We start from the raw sequence: 26,410 nt of genomic DNA, 5'->3' as shown, positions 1-26,410 counted from the left end.
GTGTGTGGTATATGCTACATTATATGGTTCAATTCACATTGTATAGCATGTATCACAGGTTACATTATGCATAACATGTGTCACAGTGCATGGTATATTTAACGGAATATAAAATGTGTATAGCATATGCTACTTTGTATGTTATATCCTACATAGTCTAGAGTGTGTAGTCTATCCTGATGAAAGTGTTATATAGTCTGGTATATTCACCCCAAACGAAGGTGATATATCCCTGACAGACATCAGTAATATGACCACGTTAAATCTTCCTTGTTCACTCCACCCAGCGTAAATAATCAATGCAACAGAGTTAGGCCATATGCTGCATAATGAGTAGGTCACAGAGTCATACAAAGAAGCGAGGTTCCAATCTACAAATTCAATTTACTTAAAAAACGTAAGTAATCTTTGCCAAATATAAGAAAGAAAACGCTTTCGAAAAGGAATATAGATGATAGAAGAGGAAACATGTTTCGTAACATTACACACCCGGCCACGTTGGGATCTCAATCCAGTGAAGCGTTAGACGATCACGGAGTTATAAGATTATGTACGATACAAACAATTCCATGTCGCCGACATCCTGTTTGAAAAAGGTTCACAAACGGCATTGGGTAACGAAACACAACCCTCAAATTATCTTCAAACAGGTTTGCATTTTCAAATAGTGGAACACACAGCACACCTGTCGTACAGATAGATATGAAATCTAATGACGGTCCTACCTTGAACATGTCAGGATCTAAACTCATCTTTCGACTCATGGTGAATCGAGGATGGAAACACTCCTTGCACTAGGTACATCCAAGTAGCATCATCAACCACATTGACTTAATCCGGCACCGAGTATCTCTCAATTGACGCTCAGCATGACATAACTGACGTCCACGCCCTGTCAAGCCTGAATGTGCTTTACTGTGTTGACATGCTCCAACTACTGCCGATAAGATCAGAACCACGCGTATGAGTTACAGTATGAATCTGTTTGGTATTGGGGGTATTTTGACGGCTATTTGGATATGGCTGTAAGACGGGTAGAGCTGGGTAGAAGGGGTAGAAGGGGTAGGTCTGGCTAAATACAGCGTGACGTGGCGTGGATGCCTTACTTTAATGCCATGGTAAGTACATATGGATCGAAGTAACCGAAATAATGTTACGTATAAGGCGATTATATAATCTACCATCGAATATTAAGGGATCCCTTGTCTTTTAAGGTCAGGTTGTAAAAGGGGATGGGGATTGTCGAGATGGGGATGACAATAGAATTGGGTGATGCTTTTTAATAATAAACTTGTCCTGGGATCTCTAAGAGGCTAACGGTGGAGTCTGTGTTGCACATAGAATTAAATAATATATTGGAACGAGAAACGAAAACGTAGGATGAGGGTGGTTAAAATATATAATGGATTTAGAAAATAATACAGGTGTATTGCTGGGATAAGGGTGGGGGTGTCGTTTGCAACATGGAGGTGTGGGGTGTGGGGTCGTGCTTGGGTTGGTGTCGTGCTGGGGGTGTGGGTCGTACTTGGGGTGGGAGTCGTGCTGGGGTTTGGGTCTTGCTGGGTGTGGGGTCGGGCGTGGGGTGGTGTCAGGCTGGGTGTTGGGTCAGGCTAGGGGTGGGGTCATACTGGAGGTTGTGTCGGGCTGGATGTGCTGTGGGGCTCGGTGTTGGGTCGGGCTGGGGGTGGGGTCATGCTGGGTGTGGGTTCGGGCTGGAGGTGGTGTGGGGCTCGGTGTTGGGTCGAGCTGGTGGTGGGGTCATGATGGGTGTGGGGTCGGGCTGGAGGTGGTGTGGGGCTCGGTGTTGGGTCGGGCTGGGGGTGGGGTCATGCTGGGTGTGGGGTCAGGCTGGAGGTGGTGTCTTTGGGTGGGGCCGTGATAGGGGTTGGGTTGGGTTGGGTGTGTTGGTTGTACATGTATGGGGTGAGGCGGTGGGAGAACATTGAAAAAGGCCTAGTAGGCCATTGTAGGACACACAAACATGTTGTGACATTATCCAGGACACAGACTACAGACAGTGCGGCTGATACACAGAAACAAAGTGGGTATCAAGTTATCGACTGCAAAATTCGGAAGTACAAAATTTATGGTCTTTATTTATAACCTCGTGTACCCTCCTAAAGAAAAGAGTCTATTAAATACATCATGTATTATAGGAGTCTTCTATTGACCGTAGTTTCAATGTCACCATATAAATATATACTACTCAAAAGAATTTAAATAATACTTGATTTTCTCACATGAGCAAGTTAATCTGTCACGACATTGCACATTTACCATAAGAAAAAAATGTCTGGAGGTCTTTAAATTCTTTTCAGTAGTATACAACGAATTGCATCAGATGCAAGGAGTTTGACGATACACTGATACAGTTGCAACTTCTTCCAACTAAACAAATAAGTATATTTGACAATGTTTAAGTATATTTTAATACTTAATTGCTTATCTATTCACCAATTCTACCTGACATTACCACACACTAATAACGGGGATGGGCCTCTCTGTAATCTAGTATTGTGTTACAACATGCTGGTACGTACACCCGTGTATGTATTTACTTAAGCATGTGTACCTCGACTGCATGGTTTGAAATGTTGACATCAGTTCTGTGGGGTCATTAGAATATCACCGGACTGAGTCATGCCTGTCCTACATGAGAACCTATTGCTTATGCGATATTATAGCTGGGCGTCAAGGGCACAGCGGCGCTGATTCGTGTCTGGAGTGGTTGTGTACAAACTGGCGACCAACGAACCGAAACAATTAGGGATCTAATTGGCTCTGTAATCCATAATGAATATTACAATGATTCAATATGATTATTGATTGCACTGTACACTGCTGGGGGTAATGGAGACGTTTGGGTTGTGCGGGAGTAATAATGATAGCTTTTCAATGCTCTATAACAAAAAAATGTTTTAATGTTTTCATTGATGTTCTCAAACAAAACAAGATTCGACCTTCCGCCATCTTCATACTACACTTATTTACTATATTGTGCCTGAGAGTTAGAACTTTACCGTTCTTTATATATATGAGAGAGAGAGAGAGAGAGAGAGAGAGACAGACACAGACAGAGAGAGAGAGAGAGAGAGAGCACAGTAAAGTTCTAAAGTTCTAACTATATATATAAATACATTGTCTACAAACTTTAATGTTATGCATAATGATCAGATTCTTAATTAATTGAATTACATGGAATGGGATAATTATGTTCGCATAAGAGGTGGTCTTGGCGTTTTAAACAATATTTCTGTCATATCACTACGTGTAATAGTGAATGAACATCTTAATTTATACAGGTCTTAGACGTTTCTCCCTTTAGTGAAAACAATATAGCACGAATATGGTATGGTAGACGTAGGATGGTAATCGATTCGAACCCACGACCACCAGATCCTGTTATGATTAAGGGAGGCAATTCACCACTGCGTTTTGACCAACTGTGACCACAAGTCCACCAATGTTTAAACTCGATTAAATATTTGTCATCCATTAAACTGAAAATGTGTTTTTTAATAAAAGACCCTTTGACCTATAATAAAGTAAACGCTTTCACAAGATATTATGAATTTTATCTTTATATTATTTAAAATTATTTTGGAAAAGTTCAACCCTCGTCTGGACCCTCAAAGAGTATGCGTGGATAATATTTTTCTATAGGGGTCTTACTGCAAGATAAGAGCGTGTCAACACCAACAGATGGATTTAAAGTATAAATACAAAGCGGGGTACATACACCTCCGTGGCCTTGATAATTGACATATATGGAACTCGATCTTTATACACTGATAAGCCGTGGGACTAAAATTTCGCACTCGATTCTGAAGAATGGACTAAAATGTGTTTTATGCTAATTTTGTCAGCGATATCTGTGAATACTGCACCGAGGTTGTCCCGGTTGATGGGGGTGAGGTTATATGGGATGGTTTAGACACAGACTTCTCGGAACGCCCCTGATCCCGTCACGGGTGATTTCCCGACATGCTCTCGCTTGATAGTTAACGATGTACAAGGGAATTATTATTGTGAAGCTTTTAACATTGGGTGTCGTGTGGGGTGTGGTTAGGTGCATAGAGGTCATCACGCGAGTGTGTTTTGGGGCGGTAAATATCCTGTATTAGGGATAAATATTGTATGTAGTGAACCTTTAGCATCTCAAGTCTATGAAACGTGTATTTAAAGAGCGGCAGTTGCTCAGAAACTGTTTGATCTATGTTATAACATTCAAGGCCTCAGTAAAGCTTTCAAAACGTTTTATGGTAAACATGTGGAGGACATTTCCAAATTTGACGCATCAGTGAAACAAATGATGTCCGATGCAATTCCCAATTTTAACATATGTTTTTATCCCGTGATTTTTTTTCAGGTGACCAGTTGACTTGCCTTTGCATGTGTTTGTGACGGGTGTAACCGATGGGGTAGGATACCCTCACTTTTTCAAGAAAACCTGGTATCATCACTATTTGATAGTGATTCAAACACATGCTGATGATACAGTCGGAATTGTACAAATGACTTTGGGAAGGTAGTTCTCATGGAAAGGGTTTTGTTGCTTTTATTAGGCGTTTGCCTGTCCTGTCATACCATTACGAAATGCTGTCAGATGTCCCAAAAGGTAAATATTTCGGCCAAGTTCAACTGTTTCAATTCTGGAAACGCCCCAATCCGCAGAGGTCAACAAGCACACATAGGGCAATTGATCCCGCTAGAGCGTAGTGACGCTGGTCTTAGGCGTTTACCATTGTGGTGGAACCAGCGAGCATGGGTATGGTGCTGACATGCCAGGAAACGTGATCAGGACGCATCTGGGACTTGAACCCAATAGCATAGGTTTCTGACACTCTTAGGGGAGTGAAGGGCACAGGTGGCCCAGTCGTCTAAGGCGCCGCGATTCGCTGTGCAGAGTTGCGTCCCTTGGGCACGCCAGAAACCTATGATTGTGGGTTCGAATCCCGGTTCGCCCCGATTATGTTTCTAGGTTTGTCAGCACCATACCCGTGCTTGTGGGTTTCACCGAAGTGGTAAATGTTTAAGACCTGCATCACTTCGGGCTTTCCTCCTTCATTAAGCTGACACGCCGCGATATAACTGGAATACTGTTATAAGCGGCGTAAAACCCAACCACTCACTCACTCTTAGGGGAGTGAACAAAATATGTGATGTGGTGACATATTAGGTGTATGGAACATGGGAGAGGGTGTGTGTGGGCGTGCGTGCGTGTTTGTGTGTGCGCGTGTGTGTGTGCGCGTGTGCGTGTAGACTGTGTACATGTGTGTGCGTGCATGCGTGTGTGTGTAGACTGTGTACATGTGTGTGCGTGCATGCGTGTGTGTGTAGACTGTGTACATGTGTGTGCGTGCATGCGTGTGTGTGTAGACTGTGTACATGTGTGTGCGTGCATGCGTGTGTGTGTAGACTGTGTACATGTGTGTGCGTGCATGCGTGTGTGTGTAGGGGCTGGGGATGGGGATGGGGATGGGTGGTGGGTGGTGGGTGGTGGTTGTTGGTTGTTGGTTGTTGGTTGTTGCCCTTCTGCATCATGTATTATCCAAGGTAAGAGGATGAAGATATGTATTACAATGGATACTCCTGGGTCGAGAAACTGGCGCAGTGCATTTCCATCACTTACTGAGTGGTTTGGTCGGCTGGTTGTTGAGTGAGTGAGGGATTAGAGGGTGGTTCACGGGACCATAAAAAGTTCACTGAGTTAACACCAAGGACATTTGATGAACATGACCACTACATTTACTACATTAAATTAAAGTGAGCTACAGTGCCTGAAGATAATACAGCATCTACAATCATATCATCCGAGTCCGACAATCGTTAGGGTTATCTGGTATTTCATAGGACATATATCTCATATTTATCAATGCTATCTTTTATATTCATAATGATGATGTTGTAAACCTGACCTGTCTGTCTCATGAAGTCAGCTGTAAGTCTGGAGTAAGTCAGCTGTAAGTCTGGAGTACGCCAGCTGTAAGTCTAGAGTAAGTCAGCTGTAAGTCTGGAGTAAGTCAGCTGTAAGTCTGGAGTAAGTCAGTTGTAAGTCTAGAGTAAGTCAGCTGTAAGTCTGGAGCAAGTCAGCTGTAAGTCTGGAGTAAGTCAGCTGTAAGTCTGGAGTAAGTCTGTTGTAAGTCTGGAGTAAGTCAGCTGTGAGTCTGGAGTAAGTCTGTTGTAAGTCTGGAATAAGTCAGCAGTAAGTCTGGAGTAACTCTACTGAAAGCAATTATTTTGCAAACTTGAGAAAGTCTTGAGTAAACTAAAAGCAATCACTGTGTAAGTTTGCTATAAGCAAGGAGAAAGTATTTTTCAATCTTGAGTAAGCATTAATAAGGCAAAAGCAATAATTGAGTAAGACTTTTGAAAGTCTGGAGTAAGTCCACTGTATGCATGAATGTCTAGAGTAAATCTGGAGTACACCATGACAAGTATGGACTTACGTGTGAGTCGGCCACCTCAGTATGAATGTATATCCACACATACTAACATATTTCGAGGTGTCGATGAACATACAACACATACAACAACATATTAACAACTAATCGCCAAGACTAGATGAAAATGATCAGTTGATCAGAATAAAAACCTCTCAGGTGCTCCCGTTGATTTATACACTCTCCTGCCAGAAAGCCGAGCGTCAAAGTAGACACACATGTGGTAAATATGTCGTATGATCAACAGCGTCGTAGTGATAATTTTAAAATTAAATTTACATAGGTCAAATGTTCAAATATATAGATTTCAAATCTGCCCCTGAAGAAGTTAGCATAGTGGAATCCGGAGATAACATGTTTATAGCTCGCATTAATCCGGAGATAATCCCTGGGCTTAAAGTGACAACATTATCCTGGAGTGACAATTGCTACTTGTCTTCTATTCAGCCTCCATTAACCTATTTGTATCCGCTGGACCTGGGCAACGTTACGGGGCTTTAATAGATTTACGATCATCATTGAGTTGAACTTCATCGAGCAAATGGGTGTCGGTTACATCTGTTGATTGTCCATGTAGCACGACACGGAGACGATACGTGTATACACGACATATGTACAGAGACAAGTAGGTCAAACATACAAGTGTAAGGTTGTATATTTCTTGGAATTGTGCGGTTATGTATACAGACACTCGCAGGTCAAACATACAGGTGCGTGGTTGTAAATTTCCTGGGATTGTGCGGTTATGTATACAGATATAGGTAGGTCAAACATACAGGTGCATGGTTGTAAATTTCTTGGAATTGTGTGGTTATGTATACAGATACAGGTAGGTCTAACATACAGGTGCATGGTTGTATATTTCTTGGAATTGTGTGGTTATGTATACAGACATTCGTAGGTCAGACATACAGGTATATGATTGTATATTCTCTGGAATTGTGCGGGCATGTATACAGACACTCGTAGGTCAAACATACATGTGCGTGGTTGTATATTCCCTGAAATTGTGCGCATATGTATACTGACACACGTAGGTCAACCATACAGGTATATGATTGTATATTCACTGGAATTGTGTGGGCATGTATACAGATACAGGTAGGTCAAACATACAGGTGTTTGGTTGTCTATTTCTTAGAATTGCTCGGTTATGTCTACAGACACTCGTGGGTCAAACAAACTGGTGTTAGGTTGTATATACCCTGGAATTGTATGGGCATGTATACAGACACTCGTAGGTCAAACATACAGTTGCGTGGTTGTATATTCCCTGAAATTGTGCGCATATGTATACTGATACGCGTAGGTCAAACATACAGCTATATGGTTTTATATTCCTGGATTTGTGCACATATGTCTACAGACACACGGAGGTCAAACATACAGGTGTATGGTTGCATATTCCCTGGAATTGTGCACATATGTATACTGATACGCGTAGGTCAAACATACAGCTATATGGATTTATATTCCTGGAATTGTGCACATATGTCTACAGACACACGGAGGTCAAACACAGGTGTATGGTTGTATATTTCCTGGATGTATGCCGATATGTATGCACAAAAACGTAGGTCAAACATACAGGTGTATTGTTGTATATTCCCTGGAACTGTGCGGTTATGTATACCGACACAAGAAGTTCAAACATTCAGGTTAGGGTTTAGTTCCACCGGAATTGTAGGTATAAGCATTCTGAGGCATGTAGGTCAAACATACAGCTACATAGCTGATAGATGGATTTGTATCCACTTTACCTTTAGACTGCTTGTTTCTTTGGTAATTTAGTGGAAACTAAAAAAATGTAATTTTTCTTTTAAATCATCTGTCCTAATGTCCTATTGGTCCTATCGCTTCGAGTTTGAGGATATTTTCTTAATATTACAGATTGATATTTTAATAGAGTAAATGAAAAAAAAGCGTTTGAAATGTAAACCCAACGGACACACTCCGGCGCAGTGGTGACTTATCATTACACCATTGCATCCATGCTTGCTGTAAAAGGTGACTATGCTTGTCGTAGGAGGCGACTAACGGGATCGGGTGGTCAGGCTCGCTGACTTGGTTGATGCATGTCATCGATCCCAATTGCGTGGATCGATGGTCATGATGTCAATCAGTGGATTGTCTGGTCCAGACTCGATTATTTACAGACCGCCGTCATATAAATGGATTGTTACTAAGTGCGACATTGAATAACAAATAAACAAAGAAAAACACTGCCATAGGCTAATTTGCATATCACGTGACCGGACTTTTTTCTTATATATAAACAAACGCGCTTATTCTGAAATCAGTACATACGGTGCTAATGGGGTGCATGACAATATATATCTTTATACATAAAGTGGCCGTATCGCAAGCTCTCCGTAGGGCTTCGATGACAGCACGTGGAGCCGTGCAACCTATGTAAAACAAAGGATAACTACGCACAACGAAATAGTTTTCCACGTTTTGGGATACTTTGTCAATGAAGGTTAACCTTTCTATGACATATGTTTATCTAGATGTGTAGACTCGTCAAAATGATAAGATTAAACACATATGTAATATCTTGAATTGTCTGTGTAAGATGGCCTGTGGCAGAGGTACTTTGGAACTCTGGGAAGGAGAGTGGTACCGCGTGAATACCCCTTTAAGGAACCATATTGTTCAGATGACGTGATGTAATCAATTTGTGACGTCACGAACAATGGATGGCGTCATATGGTATTTTCTCAACAACAAAGTACTGTGACGTCATACGGTTTCAACTGACCAATCAGCATTGAGAATCGCTAAAATACACATGTGCAAATATCGGAAAGTTATGACACACGATAATTCCCACAGCCGGGGAAGTACATATATGTTTGTTTATTTGTTTATTGTGTAAAGCTGCACTCAGCAATATTCCAACTATATGACGGCGGCCTGTAAATAATCGAGTCTGGACCAGACAGTCCACTGATTGATATCATGAGCTTCGATCTACGAAATTTGGATACGATGACATGCACTAACGAGGTCAGCGAGCCTGACCACCCGATCCCGTTAGTCGCCTCTTACGACAAGCATAGTCGCCTTTTACGGCAAGCATGGGTTGCTGAAGACCTATTCTACCCCGCATCTTCATATATGTGATTATTAATTGGTTTGTGGGCTTCATTTATCAATTTGCATATATAATTGTCTAGAGTTGGACCTGCCGTATCGGTTTGGTTGGTAAGTTTGTGGTCATATTACACCGCAAGCCCTTGAATGTGACCATGCGATTACTTGTTGACCACTGTCCTCAAAACGACAGTTCACCTTTGACCCAGTGGGGATACATGACTCCTGGACACATGATGACCATCTGACACTCATCCGGCTGACCATCGCCCTCCCTCGGGCGCCACAGAGTGAAGTACACACAAAGCGTTTAGTATTGCGCTCCAGTAGGCACTTCATAAACAGGGGCCGTGGTAAGCCTAGTAGTTCAGTAGTTGATTGGTCAGTGAGTGAAAAGTGAGCTTGGTTTTACGTCGGTTATAACGTTAGTCCTGTCACACACATCGCAGTTGGGGACTATTGTCACGTTGAATACCCGATTGATTATCATATAGGTGCAACGTGTGAAGCCCATGCCTGATGCCCCTCCACCTAACCCCCCCCCCCCCCCCCTGTAAAATTACGGATCCTCAGAATTGGTCAGAATCTGCAACCCATTCGTAAGAAGCGACCAAATGAATGGTGTCAGGTGGTCATGCGCTCGCTGGTTGGGGCGTTGTTTTGCAATTGAATAGACAGATGCTCACGATGTCAATCACTGGTCTTCCATACTAGATTAATTACAGACCGACGCTATATAGCTTGAATATTGTGTGGCAAACAAACAAACAAACATTCCTGATGTCTCACGGATTAATTTCAAATGCCGCGTAAAACCAGTCTCACTCACTTTAATAAAAATAAGTTCATATAAGAACGTTAACATCAATTCGGCAATCATAACACACGTAGAGCTTGTTAACAAGGGGATCTATGTATTTTCCCTGAGCGATGCCTTAGTCCAGTGGTTAAAGTGTTCGCTTGGACATCTGGGTTCGACTCCCAGATGAGATTCTCTATCATGGTATCGTGATACGACTGCATCAATACCTCCTTAGTTCATCATCAACTGTCAACTCATTGTCAGGCTGTAGGATCTAGTAAAGTCACAAACAATGACAGCACATTATGGTCAAATTACCAGAGGCCGTGCCGGATGTGACTTAATGCCTGTACTCAGGTCAAGGAAATTATCAATCATGGCAAACGAAAGGTGATCGATACCTGCGATTGGCTGCCGTTACAAAACAATAAAAACACACATGAATGGCTTGATTAACACTTAAATGACAACGTCAAGCAGAGTGGAACAATATCCTTCGTCAGTAAAGGTCTGTCGGTAAAACGTCAGTTGCGGAACATTAATCATAGACTCTCTACCTTGAAGCTAACGTAAAGGAAGTTTTAGAATAACATTTTTGTTGTATTGAAAACTCGGTCTTAAGATACACTCCCTCTGTCAATCAAGTCATTCTTATCATGGGACGTTTCGGTAAAGATGCTCGTAGCTGTACCCAGCAAGTCACTACTTGATGGAGGTAGCAACATCTGTACCAAAACGTCGCCTGGAAGAATAAAGACGTTGAACGACAACTCCGTCTTCATTGACACTACAGCTTCTAAACTTCCACACGCTTTGCGATAAACATGTTTAACACCAACATACGTGTATACTACATTTCCGATTCAGTCTAACAGTAAATCGCATGCTTTCCATTCCAGGGTGTGAGAATGATCTAAGAATACCATCAGTGAGAATTATCAGATAAGCTAGACCATGGTAGATAAAAGCCAACATTTAGTTTGCAAATAATCGAACAAAGATGTAATGAAAACACTTTTCAAACGATAAAAAAACCTCGTTCGCACTCACAAATATTTGGCTTTTTTCCATTACCTATGGAAACAATTAGAGGCGATCACTGGACCGAATATTTTAACAGTTCAAGTATTTATCCTACCTTGTAGTGGAGCAGTAATGCTAATCCAAATTGCCAAATGCCAAATGTTATTGGTTAAATATTCCCTTACGGTGGCCCATAGTAGTATGTTGCTTTGTGGCGATTGTATAGCAACATCCACTCGTTTCACGAGCTTGCCTCATCTGTCAATCAAAATCTCGTAAACGTCACGTGTCGAGATCATCCCTGCCTCTGTAACATGGACGGCGAGACTATGTAGAACCGTCTTAACCACCAGCATCTGTTTTCCCTGGCATGCAAACCCCGGTTTACTCTTGTGATGCTTTGATGTAGGCGAAGAAGGTGTAAAGTGAGGGATTTTTACCTACATAAATATACCGTCCGTTAATCACCTTTCCTAGTGGCTCTATTTCCCAACAACAAGAATTTGGCCCCTGAGAATTAGATGAAGATGCACAACGAACATAGAAGAAAAAACCCGGAGAATCGCTTAAAGTTGTTCGTGTTTGAATAATTTAGTGTCTAATGGATTTCTTACATTTTATGCTCGTTGAAAATATTTTCTTTTCGTTTAAAGAGTTATTTTGATTCCTTGTTTTTATTTCCGTCATAAAATGGTTCATCGTTTGTCACTTTTATGTTACAAACGTGATATGTGTATTGCCCTCATTCCACACACAAATATGTGTGGCTTTCATAAATTCAATAACCTGCAAAAATATCAGTTTTGAGGTTGGGGAAAATGGGTTAGCTAAAAGGTATGTGATGTATTCTTAATGATGTTATGCTCTCTGAACCATACACACGTCCCTTAAGTAAGTACAGAACAGCCTCGCTTATCACGCAGTAATCTTGGATTGACAAAAGCACAAAAAGTATGCAAGATCAAGCTAATGGATTGGACATCTATTTTTACGAAGGCGCAGTTGTAATCTGTGTAGGAGTCCCATGTGGTGTCGGTATCTTAGGATTATCTGACACACAGAACATCGAGGAGCCATTTGTGCCCGTAAAAAATATCCATGTTTAACGTCAAACATTGTTTTAAATTCTTTGCGAAAAGAGTTTTAGATAATATTTCATCTATAAACATCGCATTATTATAAAAGTGTAAACTAAACTGCCGGGGAAATGAAAATATACACTTGACCAAAAAAATCCAAATGTTATGAAATTTGCTAGGCTAACAGTCGCCGGAACACAGCAAACTTTAGGTCCCAAACATAGCTATAATACCCGTATGAAATGCATCACTGTCGAAAGAACAGTTTGTTTCGTTATAGCCACCATACAACATGGGTATATGCTTTCTTGTGCCCGGGACTTTACGCTAGGTTGGTTGGTTGGTTGGTTGGTTTGTTGTTTAACGCCGCACTCAGCAATATTCCAGCTATATGACGTCGGTCTGTAAATAATCGAGTCTGGACCAGACAATCCAGTGATTGATATCATGAGCATCGATCCACACAATTGGGATCAATGACATGCATCAACCAAGTTTACGTTAGGGATCTGGAGAAGAGGAAAAGAGAGAGAGAGAGAGAGAGAGAGAGAGAGAGAGAGAGTGTGTGTGTGTGTGTGTGTGTGTGTGTGTGTGTGTGTGTGTGTGTGTGTGTGTTTGTGTGTCGATCGTTGAAATATACACTGAATTTCTTTCAGGTTATATATGACGTAACAAATATTCGATGAATTCTCTGGGTAAGATTTATAGACTTTGACACAATCGCCCAATTATCTGTGAATTAAGAGGGAAGCGTGATCGTTTCCGTTGACGAGTGACGCATTTAATGGAAGAAATAATAATTTTTAATGATATCCAAATTCTTTAGAATGCCAGCAGCTACTCACCTAAGAAAATATAACATCAATGACAGAGAATAACCATCTTGATTATCCACCGGTGCAATACCATTGGGCAAAGGCAAAAAAGCGGTGAAAATTATATGAATGGAATACATCGTGTGGTTAAACTGAAAACATAAACACAGCAGCTATAAAATATAATCGTCAGGAATGAAATCTTGGCAGCCAGCCTAGTTACTCTTTACTCTTGAGGCTACCCGCCGATCCTAAAAGCCGAACGATCAACTGAAGCTATATTGACGCCAAGGGCATACTAAACTGCTATACTACAGCTACATGATACAGACTGTTGTCTTGTAGTGAAGATTGTTTGTTCTGAAAACTACATAATCCTATTTGGAGAACCGAATTCAAGCCATTAAAGGCGATGACGTATCGTATACTCCCCAGGGAGTTGATGATCGAATATGAATTACAATGATCCGTTGACAATGGGGTAATCATTCGTAAGGTACTTTGGCCATGTTGTTATCAATCTATATCAGAGGACAGTTGTTACAAGCCATCGAGTCTAGAAACATATGCACACATTTGTAAGACAACACAGGAGGCAATGGTGAACCGGTCAGTGTTGCTGGTTGTATAACATACTTAGCAGGTGCGCCCAACGAACTGATCTCAAGGAAATTAATGCTGGGCGTATCTAACACCGCGGTGACGTTGCTGAACAAGGACTGGTAGGAAATAGCCTGGTATAGTCTGTACGGCACTCGACGTATTATAACAGCGTGTGTCCAACAGGTGATGTCTCCCACCACAAGGGCCTGACTCACGGTGACAATAGTTCACTCGACTGTAATAAATATCAGATTGTCATAAAATTGTGAAACATTAAAAATTGAAGGCAGCACGCTAATCAATGGCGACACCGGCTTATACATCTGACACGTCACATGAACTAGACACAATATACAGCCATCTAGGGTTTGAATCCATCTGGGCATGCATTCATTGTGGAAATGAACCTTTGAGGTTATGTTTGGGTGTCTTCACTGAGGTCCGCGCCTTTTTAAATCCGTCAGGGACGCGGACCTCGGTGAAAACACCCAAACATTTTTCTACCTGCGTTTTTCTTTGTGTATTTTGTGTATGTATTCAGTTATGATAAATGAAAACATCTTATATCGTGAAAAACATCTTATTAAGTGATATTGACAAAATGATTTTTTATGAATTTAAAATGTTTGGCGTATACACAACGAGTACTTCTCTGTAAATTGGAACAATATTCCATTCAGCACTTAACATTGTCAGCATTCGTGAACTCTTTTATGACATAGAATATATTCCTTGTTGAATACAACACGTGCCTTTATATCGCACGTACAAACACTATAACCCCCTCCTGCTCAGAGATCAAACACAAATCCACGTTGCATCGTGTTCAGAGGTGACACTAAACTATGTTTGAGAATCGCGTGTTTTCTTCGCATTTCTGTTTTGCACTAATGGACAACGTTAGTGAGTCGGTGTTGTTTTAAAACAGAGCCAGCAATATCAGAGCTCTATCATGTCGACTGGTCAGCTTGTCTGAACCAGTGGTCAAAACAGGCAGGTCAAACATTATGACAACGAGGCCGGTGGCCGCTGAAGCCAACTTTGACGTCAAGGAAACTATTGGGATGAGTGAGTGAGTGTTTAAGCCACCATGAGGAACATTGCAGCTAAACAACCGATAAGTAGATAGTGAATGGGTGAGTGAGTGGATGAGTGTTTGGGTGAGTGAGTGAGTGAATATGGTTTTACGCTTTAGCAATATTCCAGTAATATCACGACGGGGGACATCAGAAATGTGTTTGTTTTGTTTTTTTGTTTGTTGTTTAACGCCGCACTCAGCAATATTCCAGCTATATGAATGAGGTCTGTAAATAATCAAGTCTGGACCAGACAATCCAGTGACTGATATCGTAAGCATCGATCCAGGCATTTGGGATCGATGACATGCATCAACCAAGTCAGCGAGCCTGACCAGCCATCCCACAAGTCGCCTTTTACGGCAAGCATAGTCACCTTTTACGGCAAGCATGGGTTGCTGAAGACCTATTCTACACCGGATCTTCGACAGAAATGTGCTTCACACAGTGTACCCATGTGGGGAATCGAACCCGGACCTTCAGCGTTATACCAGTAGGAAGCTCCAACTAATGGGCCAGTCCACTTGGGAATTATATGTGACCTGGCTGATTTGTGTGACATCGAACTCCGATGATATGGGTCGTCGTTCACGCTATTACCACAAGTTTGCCCACTAGACTATTAACAAAAGTCAGGGATCACCTAAATTATTACTAACTGCGGCGTGAAACAGTATTCACTCACACAAGTGTTCTAACGGAACAGTGAAGAACTGGCAATGTTTTTATTATTATTAGAAGGTCATCTGTTGCAAAGTGTCATTCTTATTTTAAAACAAACTAGTAACTCGTAACAGATGAATCTTACCTGTGAAGTTGAAATATTAACGCTATATTTGGGTTTGACCTTCAAATTGCATCCCAGGCCCGACCTTGTCACAAACATATGTTTTTTTCACAAAACTAGTAATTGAATGGCTTGTATATCTATTTCGAGCAGCATCAACACTCAACAACGACGCAGACAACACCCACTTACGACATCTCGCACTGAAACAGAATAATCACCACCTGGAACTAACATTTAGAAGGAAAACGAGAATTGGTAAACAAGTTACAAAAAAACTCCATTTCGTGGGGTAAACTTGGGTCCCGAGGGGTGGTAAAGTGGCCCAGCACCCCCTGTGTTATGAACCCGCATGTCGGCCTACAGAACCATCTGGCGCCAGGTATCAGATACTGTTATTTTTGGACGTCTACCCACAGCCTGCCGGGGTGCAAGAACTACTGACCTACATTGAGGGAAGATGTGTTTGACGGGAGGGGCAGAAGTAAGGTGAAGTTTGGTGCATGTGCAGGTGTGTGCACTTGTATATGGGATTTTTATAAAATTGACTTGGAGCTAAGCTCGGATGCTGTTAACTGGTTAAAGGCATACATATAAGAAGATAATATCTTCTTCCACCAATGTCCACCTAAACATACAGCAGCAGCAGCAACACCGTGCTTCATTTAAACACGCCCCCAGTGAGTGAGTGAGTGAGTGAGTGAGTGAGTGAGTGAGAATGGGTGAGTGAGTGGGTTGGATAGACTGGGTGAGTGAGTGAGTGGGTGGGTTATGAGTGTGTGATTGAGTGGGTGGGTTATGAGTGAGTGAGTGAATGGGTGGGTTATGAGGAAGTGAGTGAGTGGGTGGGTTATGAGTGAGTGAGTGAGTGACAGCGAGCAGCAATATCGCAGCCACACCACTGATCTAGCAAGGACTTCACACGCCGTACTTGTGGGGAATCGAACCGTGAAGCTTAAACAATTAACCACTAAGCTACTCATCCTCTACCCAAAGCATATTTCTTTTTACTTTTATATGATAACCGACAAACGGTGTACACCATGCCCAAACCATGTTATACATTTTCACATATTTTGTTAACTAAAGGGTTAATAGTACCAGAACAACAGCTGTGAGAATCAGATTACAACCAAATGCAAAAGCTTTTACTATCAACTGCATTGAAACAATAATCGTTTGTGTCGCATATTCTAGTACGACAGAGGCAATAATAACCGTCAATTTCAATAACAAAACATAACATTGCTGTCATACATTTTCAGATCCTATATAACACAAACAAATTCTTTCCATAAAGATTCATTTGTGAAAAAAGTTAAACGGTTAGCGTTCATACAACAAGGAAAAAACAAACCCTGTGCGCCAAAACAATATTTCATTCATGGCGAGATCACACACAAAGTTGTAAGCATTCAGGTACTCGTAAATGACAAATAACAATTCCTTGTTTGAATACAACATGCCTTTATATGATAGTCGCATATGTCAAGACACAGCAAACCCGCCCAGGTCGCTGATCAAACACAAAGCCCGATGGCAAGGTATTCGCTAGTGACGAACTTCCAAAACATTAAATTATGAATGATAATTGGATATATTTTCTACATCGCTGCACAGTAGTGCGTGACGCTCAGTTTCAAGCCACTATGTTTTATCTGTTAGAGATGTTTATGAAATTAATACAAAAAAAGTATTTGTTATTAATATTTATTATTTCTGACCACATAAAATAATTAAATAAAATTTATTAAAAGTAACAGTTTTCTGTGATCATCTTGAGAGCCGATCATTTGATATTATTGGGGTGGGGGTGGAGTTGAATTGGGTGTTTTTGAAAAAAATAAAATGTTTTTCAATCACAAAAAAACCCCACTGGCTTGGCGTGGTATATGACCTTCCTGATGAGTTGTTTGTCTTTCAAAGAGACGTTACGTTTGATATACTAGTATATAACGTCAAGATCTAGGAGCAAATGTGATAGATTAGAGAGTCACTTATGATGAAGTCTTGCAGGGCATTCATCAATAACAGCTCAGTACACGACGTGACAGAGGCTTGGAGCACATCTTAGTCAGACTAGAAAAAAAACAAAGACTTCAGATGATACCACTCACCCATTGCTAGGGATAAGGAGTTTAACCTTTGACCGCATTGCGATCGTGAACGGGTCGAGGACTAGAAAAAAAATCGTTGGTTTCCGTGAGCTCCACCAATGTTCACAGACGGAACAAAATAAAACAGTGCTGGTGTTATCATATCAGAAAGTGTTATCGATGCAATAAACCAATCCAATAAATTTCCTATCACGATCCGATAAATATGCCACTGAGGCCAACCAGCAGGAACTATTGTTAGTAAGCTTCATACGCCGCCGCAAGGCCTACTTGTTGGATAAACTATTGCTTGACGTCCCCAATAAGATACCATTGTTTCCTGGCGTGAGAGTGTTTCTGTGAACCAACATAGCGGCGAATTATTGTGATAATAAATGGGGCGGTTCACTCGGGCATTGTATTCCTATATTCATTCACAGTATTCCTATATTCATTCATTGTGTTCCTACATTCATTCATTGTATTCCTATATTCATTCATTGTATTCCTACATTCATTCATTGTATTCCTACATTCATTAACTGTATTCCTGTATTCATTATATTTCTACATTCATTAATTGTATTTCTACATTCAATCATTGTATTCCTATATTCATTCATTGTATTCCTATATTCATTCATTGTATTCCTATATTCATTCATTGTATTCCTACATTCATTAACTGTATTCCTATATTCATTCATTGTATTCCTACATTCATTCATTGTATTCCTATATTCATTCATTGTATTCCTATATTCATTCATTGTATTCCTACATTCATTCATTGTATTCCTACATTCATTAACTGTATTCCTATATTCATTATATTTCTACATTCATTAATTGTATTTCTACATTCAATCATTGTATTCCTACATTCAATCATTGTATTCCCATATTCATTCATTGTATTTCTACATTTAATCATTGTATTCCCATATTCATTCATTGTATTTCTACATTCAATCATTGTATTCCCATATTCATTCATTGTATTTCTATATTCATTCATTGTATTCCTATATTCATTTATTGTATTCTTACATTCATTCATTATGTGTTACTTTTGTGAATGAAAGTATGTCATATCGCAGTAGTGTTATTGCACTATTGCAATAATATGACAGTAGTGTTTTCAACTATTGCAATAATATGACAGTAGTGTTATTGCACTATTGCAATAATATGACAGTAGTGTTTTCAACTATTGCAATAATATGACAGAAGTGTTTTCAACTATTGCAATAATATGACAGTAGTGTTTTCAACTATTGCAATAATATGACAGTAGTGTTATCAACTATTGCAATAATATGACAGTAGTGTTATCAACTATTGCAATAATATCACAGTAGTGTTATCAACTATTGCAATAATATGACAATGGTGTTATCAGCTATCGCAATACAATGACAGTCGTGTTATCAACTGTCGCAATAATATCACCGTAGTGTTATCAACTTTTACAATTTATTTGTTTTAATGCCCCCAATAGTTACTGGTAGGAATGTTGATATACTCCATTCTATTTCCATTTCTATTGCTATAGTTACATAAGTTCAGGTATATGTATAAGTCTGGTAATAACAGCGTTATCCCTATCAAATATTGAGTGGTATATATACATCTTCAAATTTTCAGGTTTGATCACAGAGCAGCATACCCAAGTCGCCAATGTTAAAGGGCATCCTTAGCTCTTTTTGAAAAAAAACCAACTACATTTATCAGGATGCACATACAGTACTGCATTTGTTCTTTTAAAGACATGAAATTGCTTTAATCCCACCATGCTGTAGACGGGCCAACTATTGTCAGTAACACCAGCTACAGCTGCTAAACATCACAATGTCCATATCACAAACTTCTCAACAATACTGGGTACAATGTGTGAACCCCATTTCTGATGTCCCCCGCCGTGATATTGCTGGAATATTGATAAAGGCGGCGTAAAACCAGACTCACTCACTCACTCAACAATACAGGACGAGGTGGGATAAGGGATCGTTTTGGTTCACTGGAAATGTCAGTTTCTAAAGTTTGGGTCAAATAAAATATTGGTTCAAAAGGCAGCATACTAGCCTTTTTTTCTTTCTTACACTTGCAAGGTTTTAAACACGATCAAACACATTCGTTTGGCTGAAGTGTTAAAAAATGCCGATTTTTCACAACACCAGAATCTAACTTTGCTCAAGTCCGTGACACAGTAAGTGTTTAAACACTATGCTTGTACCGTCTTTATCTTCATCTTCAAAGAAAATCAGCTCGATAAAACACGTGCTCATGAATAGAAAATAGAAACGCTTACTTTAAGAGAAACGTTTCATATGACGAATCCCATGAACAGAGTAGCAATGCAACGCATCGCCAACATACATATATTTATTGAACAGACTCAGCGTTACCACGACGATTTCCACCTGACTGAGTTTGATCACACAATGCTTGACTCTTATAATCCATAAACGTTTGTGTAATTACACGACATGGAATCAAATAGCCAATGAGGCAAATTGTGTGTAATTGATTAACTTACCTTTATCTCTTGTCCTCGTAATAGGTAGATGGCAGAGGGTATTGTTTTCCGAATTATCAAATCATCCCGTCACAAATCCACTATAAGCTCTACAAGATGCCTCTCGTATCCTTTCTCAAGTAGAATCCTTCTACATTCCACCAAAGATATGAAAACACACGGCAGCATTTATCCAGGAGCGCGATGTCAGACTCCCGCCCAAATCTCGTACAGACGATGGCTCTATCATTGAGTCGGACACTGGGTAAGGTTATGGGTCATTCTGGCAATCTAATCACATTGGTCTACATGTACGATAACGAGTAATGCACGGCACCTGGGCTTAAAACGCATCAGGCCAGTGAATGGGATTTAGAGCTTAAACCCAGTCATTCCCTTCAGCACTGTTTGAACAGAACAGCATCGCCTCCCGTACAGGTGAGAGATCAAGAGATCGTCTGCTACTTGATTGGAACAGACGACACAACAAACGCTCAGGGCCCAGCGTTAGTCGGTCAGGGCATATCGTCAAACTGTCAACCGGCCAGTTCCGATGGTCCGCACACCTGAGGACAGTTACGGTCTGTGATGGGATTGTTTGTCGACCACTACGCTCACATGGCCAAGGTCACTTGAAAGTGCAAGCGGTGGATGAATGGACTGCCCGTGTGTCCTCAAGCAGAACCCGCCTACCTCCCAGCCCTGCTGTAGCATAACATTGTTTCTGTTGAATGCATAATTAATGTCGGATATAAAGCTTGTCAGACAATGATGGACTACCCGGCAGGGGCTGGAGGAAGTGTTTCACATTATCACGCTGACGTCGACGTCTCAAACGCAATTAGCATCCTTGATTTACGTTTCCGAATTAATTTAATTAATTAGTAATGCCCACTAGAACATTTTTAATGTGAATATTTCATCAATATACAACTTGATAAGGGTTGTTTTTTTCTTGTGTGCACAATTGTAGTGCTGCAATGGACCGTTTAACCATCAGTAAAGTGACCATGTAACTTGTAAGTCTTCAAGGGGGTGAGACCCGTGAAGATTCCGGGGTAGAATAGGTCTTCAGCAACCCATGCTTGCCGTAAAAGGTGACTGTGCTTGTCGTAAAAGGCGACTAACGGGATCGGGTGGTCAGGCTCGCTGACTTGGTTGATGCATGTCATTGATCCCAATTGCGTGGATCGATGCTCATGATATTAATCACTGGATTGTCCAACCAAGGAGGTGAGCCCCGTGGTTTATGCGTTCACTCATCACGCCGAAGCGGCGTAAACACATACTTACTCATTCGCAACATTCTTCAAATGGTCCCATTTCTACAAAGTCTGTCAAGCGTTTGCGAAGTATACATGAAATGAAGGAAATAGAAATAGAATAAAAATGAGTGAGTGATAGTGTATAACGCCGCTTTTAGCAATATTCCAGCAAGATCACGGCGGGGGACACCAGAAATAGGCTTCACACATTGTACCCATGTCGGGAATCGAACCCGGATCTTCAGCGTGACGAGCGAACGCTTTAACCACTAGGCTACCCGACCGCCGCAGAATAGATATGCATGCATGTCGCTATATAAATGCAAGAATTTTAATAAGAGAGTTCAATCCCATTTCACCTCAAGTACCCGCCTATGCTGGTCATAAGAGGGGTGGATAGATCGGGTGGTCAGACGCGGTGATTTAGTTGATTTGGGTGTGCCATCAGTGTACCCCGAAAGCATAGCGTTGCACATAATATCAATCACTGGTTTGTATGTTCCACGTTCTGTAAGTTACAGACAACTGTCACATAAGTGGGAAATTGACTTTGGCACACAACAACAGACATTATGAGGGCTTCCAGTATAACCCATCTTCCCCAGGCAAGGGAGTTAACTGACTATATACGTCGAGTTTCCACCTATGACGAACTTTGTTGGAATGTCTGGGCTCGATTGTGGCGCGACCAGTGGCTATTAAGAGTCATTTCCCTTCCCTATTGACCAATCAGATTCCGCCTACAATTGCAGCCTAGTTCGGAAACTGGGTGGAAACTGGAGTTTTCCAGTTTAATAATTAAACTTTTAATAATTATGATAATTTTATTAACTCTCTTGCTTTGGAAAGATGAGTATAACCTGATCCACACTCGGTGTACAATAAGATGGACTCAGGTGGTTACATACATGTACTTTTGACAATACCAATCGTCCCGCCTCCCTCCCCAGGGGGTAGTCATGCGCTTTGTCCCATACGATAATGTTGGCCTCAGAAGTCGTCTAATGAGCACGTGATGGATGGAGTGATTCACACTAGCTGATGAAACAGATGTATACAGATAAAAATACATGTCAGTCAATGTCGCTTTGACATCTGACAATGACAGAGACTGTTGTTGTATCCATATCTGTCGCTAGGTGGCGTGATAGAGTGACGTAGTTCCGGTCTCATAGTCACTGGTCGACGGATTTTCAATCTTTCAGAGTAAAGACCATTATCACAACTACATTCACCGAAGAATGTTTAAGGTCTCAAGGTCGCCACAGATAACGGTACTATGAACCAGGTATTGTTCTTTGTAAACATAGATAACGTTGTCGATTTCACGAACAATGTGACGAATGATAACAGAGATGTCACTGTAACCTGAGTCAACCTTGTCATTGTAATTGACGTCAGTAAACTTTGATCCAGAGAATCAATACGGTGCAAAGATGCATGCCTACCGATTGATACAAGTACCTGTGTTACCCAGGGGGTAAAACAAATAATTATTGTAATTTGCACGTGGTACCTTCAGAATCAGGGACCGCCTCCGTGGTCTTGTGGTAGAGCGTCCGCCCGGAGAGCGGAAGGTCCAGGGTTCGATCCCAGGCCGCGTCATACAAAAAGACGTTAAAAGATTGTACTTGTTGTTACCCTGTCTGGCGCTCGGCATTAAGGGGCTAAAACAAGGACTGGTCGGCTCGGAGTCAGTATACTGTGTCTGAGTGGGGTATTCATGTTAAACTGCGGCATGGTATCTCAGTGAGCTAGCACTATAAATCGGCATCAGTCCGGACTAGTACAAGCAGCCACACACACACATACATGTGCATGCACGTCGCTATATAAGTGCAATAATCTTGGTCGCGACGTTAAACCCAATTTCACCTCACCTCACCTCAGAATCAGGAATGAGAATATGGCACATTTTAGTTTAAATATTTATGCAATATGAAAGCATACTTGTTATAAAAGCAAAACTGATAATATGTTTTCTCAACAATGACTCCCTGAAACATTTGTTATTGTTTTCAAGGAACATGGGGCATTAAGGTGACTCAATCAAAGCGGTATACATGATACTGTTGACATTGATATATCCACAGTGGTCATTAAGTCATTAATATTTTAAGTAATTAATCTTTTCAAAGTAATAGCTACAATGTTGTAATATTATTTTATGATGAAGTAGCTTTGCAAATTGAGACATGCAGATATTATTAAAATTGAAATCCATAACGTGGTGAGTGCGTTTGTTATTTTTAACCATGAATCATACTTCACTATGAGAGTTACTTCTCTCATAATAATATGTTTACTCCTGTACACAGCCTGACACGTCAGATATTACCACTGTCTAGAAGTGCCAATTCCTCGCTACACGAAAACTGGGTCAAAGTTTCCCGCCTACACGGAAATTGGTCAACGTTTCCCGCATAGCGATATGCTGTAAGTCTGTCTCCGTCCCTCTCGACAAACAGACCCGCTTCACGGAAATGAAGCAATGTTTCACCTCAGCGAAATGCTGTATGAAAAATAGGTCGGATAGATCTAGACTGGTATTATGCCCTTCGCCTCCTAACGGCTGCAGGCGAGAAGCGTTCTAAGGCAGGTAAACCAGTCTAGGAAAGGACGTGGCTTCCTGTTATGTTTGTTGTCGAAAAACATAAACATGTTTAGTGTAATAATTACAGTAGGAATGTTTTCAAAGGGATTTTCATAATTATTTATGTATTTCGTATGTACGGATATCATTATACACATGTGCGACAAAGATAAAGATTCTTTTAAAAGTTTTGCTACATCTCTCCAACGGTTACTCATCCCCATGGCCCATGCCCCCGTGTATTTTTCTCAAACTCATAACAAATAACGTCTTCAGTTGGTATGAGCGGATAGGGATCGAACCGCTCTCCGGGCAGACGCTCCATCCATAAGGCCACGAAGGCGCTCGGGTGTAACAACATCAGTTACAACGACACCACACAAACATGCGGTGTTCTCGGATCTTCTCGCAGCGACGTATATATCAAATGAGATTGCAAAATGTGATCACGAACTCGGTTCTTCTGTTTTACCCACTGGCCTACCCCATCGCCCCTCAAAACGCAAGGAAGCAAACATAAGCGATGCTTGCATTGTAATTAAAGTGCAAACATTGATTCCACAGAATTACATATCTTTTATAGAACGTTTCTGACAGCAGGATCGTTGTATATTTCGCTCTGTTGAACCCACTCAATAAAATCAAACGCCAGATATAGACATTACTGCACAAACATTGCGATATCGTGGCGACCAGAGTCGCCTGCAGCAGGAGAAAGGTTATCACACAATCAACACGTAGCTAGGCTTCACATTGTAACTTGTTTTTTTCAAAGATAGATCTTTGTGCGTAGAACATGTCTGTCTCGTGTCGGTAGATGGCGCTGATATCTCACACTTCAAACATACACCTCATAAAAACCTCCTTTAACGTGTTCATCCTGCTGCAGGAACAGAGCTCGGCGCATGCTCAATACGTAGTGAGCTGTAGATAATATAACATAGTACATCAAAGGTCACGTATGTAGACGTAGGACTTTGCTATAGGTAACATTCTGGAACACTTTTACAAAGTGATTTTAACGCTGCCACTGGCATAATACTACAATATACTCCCATATTTTAACGCAGACTAACGACAATCGTAGTGCTTCATCTTCCCGGGGCGGGGGCACGGGTGGCCCAGTCGTCTTAGGCGCCGCGATTCGCTGTGCAGAGTTGCGTCCCTTGGGCACGCCAGAAACCTACGATTGTGGGTTCGAATCCCGGTTCGCCCCAATTATGTTTCTAGGTTTGTCAGCACCATACCCGTGCTCGTGGGTTTCACCGAAGTGGTAAACGTCTTAGACCTGCATTACTTCGGGCTTTCCTCCCACATTAAGCTGTGATATAACTGGAATGCTGTAAAAAGCGGCGTTAAACTCAACTCACTCACTCACTCTACCCGAGGAAAGAGAGTTAACTGACTGTGAAAGTCCAGTTTCCACCCTTGCCGAACACGGCTGGAATTTCGTGGCTCGATGGTGATATGCTAGCGCCACCAGTGGCTATTACGAGTCCCTTCTATATCCCTCCTACTGACCAATCAGATTCAACCTCTCATATTACTTGCATTTAATTCAAACAAAATGGCTGAGCCCAGTCAAGACGATCGGATCGATAATCAAAATGTTTATCTTAATAAAACGGGTCTAATCGCGTGAAGTGCATATTTGGAAAATATCTGTCGACGTCTTGTTGACGGCTTATATGCTCTGCTCTGCAGTCGACCGAAATCTGCACGGCAGTCACATTTTTTTATGAACCGGATGTCGATCTCGTTGCGATTGGATTGGACTATGCATAGACTCGTTAGTCCAGCCAAAATGTAACTCCATAACTGCAGCTCAGTTCGGCAGGGTTGGAAACTGGACTTTTATAGTCAGTTACCTCCCTTGCCTCGGGAAAAGGTAGTGCCCAGGTCGCTTTGTGGAGCGGGGTCCAGATTTACTAAGCATCCTTACATCTGTGACTTCACCTGATTGAGTGAGTGAGTATGGTTGGACGCCACTTTAAGCAAGATTCCATCAATATGGCAGGGGACACCATAATGTGTTTCACATATTGTACTCATGTTGGGATTCGAACCAGGGTGTTCGACTTGACGAGCGATCGTGTAAAACACGGGCCGGCCCACCCAGCGTTAGAGAACACACACTCTGTATAACCCCGTCCACACACATGGGCACTGTTCACAGAAGTATTCTTATCGCACGAAACAAGATTGTGATTACGT

The 26,410-nt window shown here is 41.3% G+C and overlaps 1 protein-coding gene across 3 annotated transcripts in view; it reads right to left on the bottom strand.

Annotated features, from left to right (window-relative positions):
• The window catches only part of LOC124112017 (rho GTPase-activating protein 20-like), a 276,303-nt gene extending 255,404 nt beyond the window's left edge, over positions 1–20,899 (bottom strand). Inside the window, exon 1 of one of the 3 annotated variants that reach the window (XM_048384210.1) lies at positions 20,360–20,899. Coding sequence is in view for 1 of the 3 variants with exons in the window: in XM_048384209.1 (XP_048240166.1) it covers positions 726–764 (39 nt within the window). In the remaining 2 variants the exon portion in view is untranslated. Of the gene's footprint in view, positions 1–725; positions 937–11,479; positions 11,495–20,359 lie in introns of those variants that run through there. The other 2 variants (XM_048384211.1, XM_048384209.1) reach the window with 2 other exon arrangements.
• Between the last annotated feature and the right edge of the window lie 5,511 nt (positions 20,900–26,410).

The sequence above is a fragment of the Haliotis rufescens genome, unplaced genomic scaffold (assembly GCF_023055435.1).
Source record: "Haliotis rufescens isolate VD_foot unplaced genomic scaffold, xgHalRufe1.0.p SCAF_5, whole genome shotgun sequence".
NCBI lineage: Eukaryota > Metazoa > Mollusca > Gastropoda > Lepetellida > Haliotidae > Haliotis > Haliotis rufescens.
The sequence above is the reverse complement of the archived record's forward strand: the minus strand, read 5'-3'. Positions and strand labels throughout refer to the sequence as shown.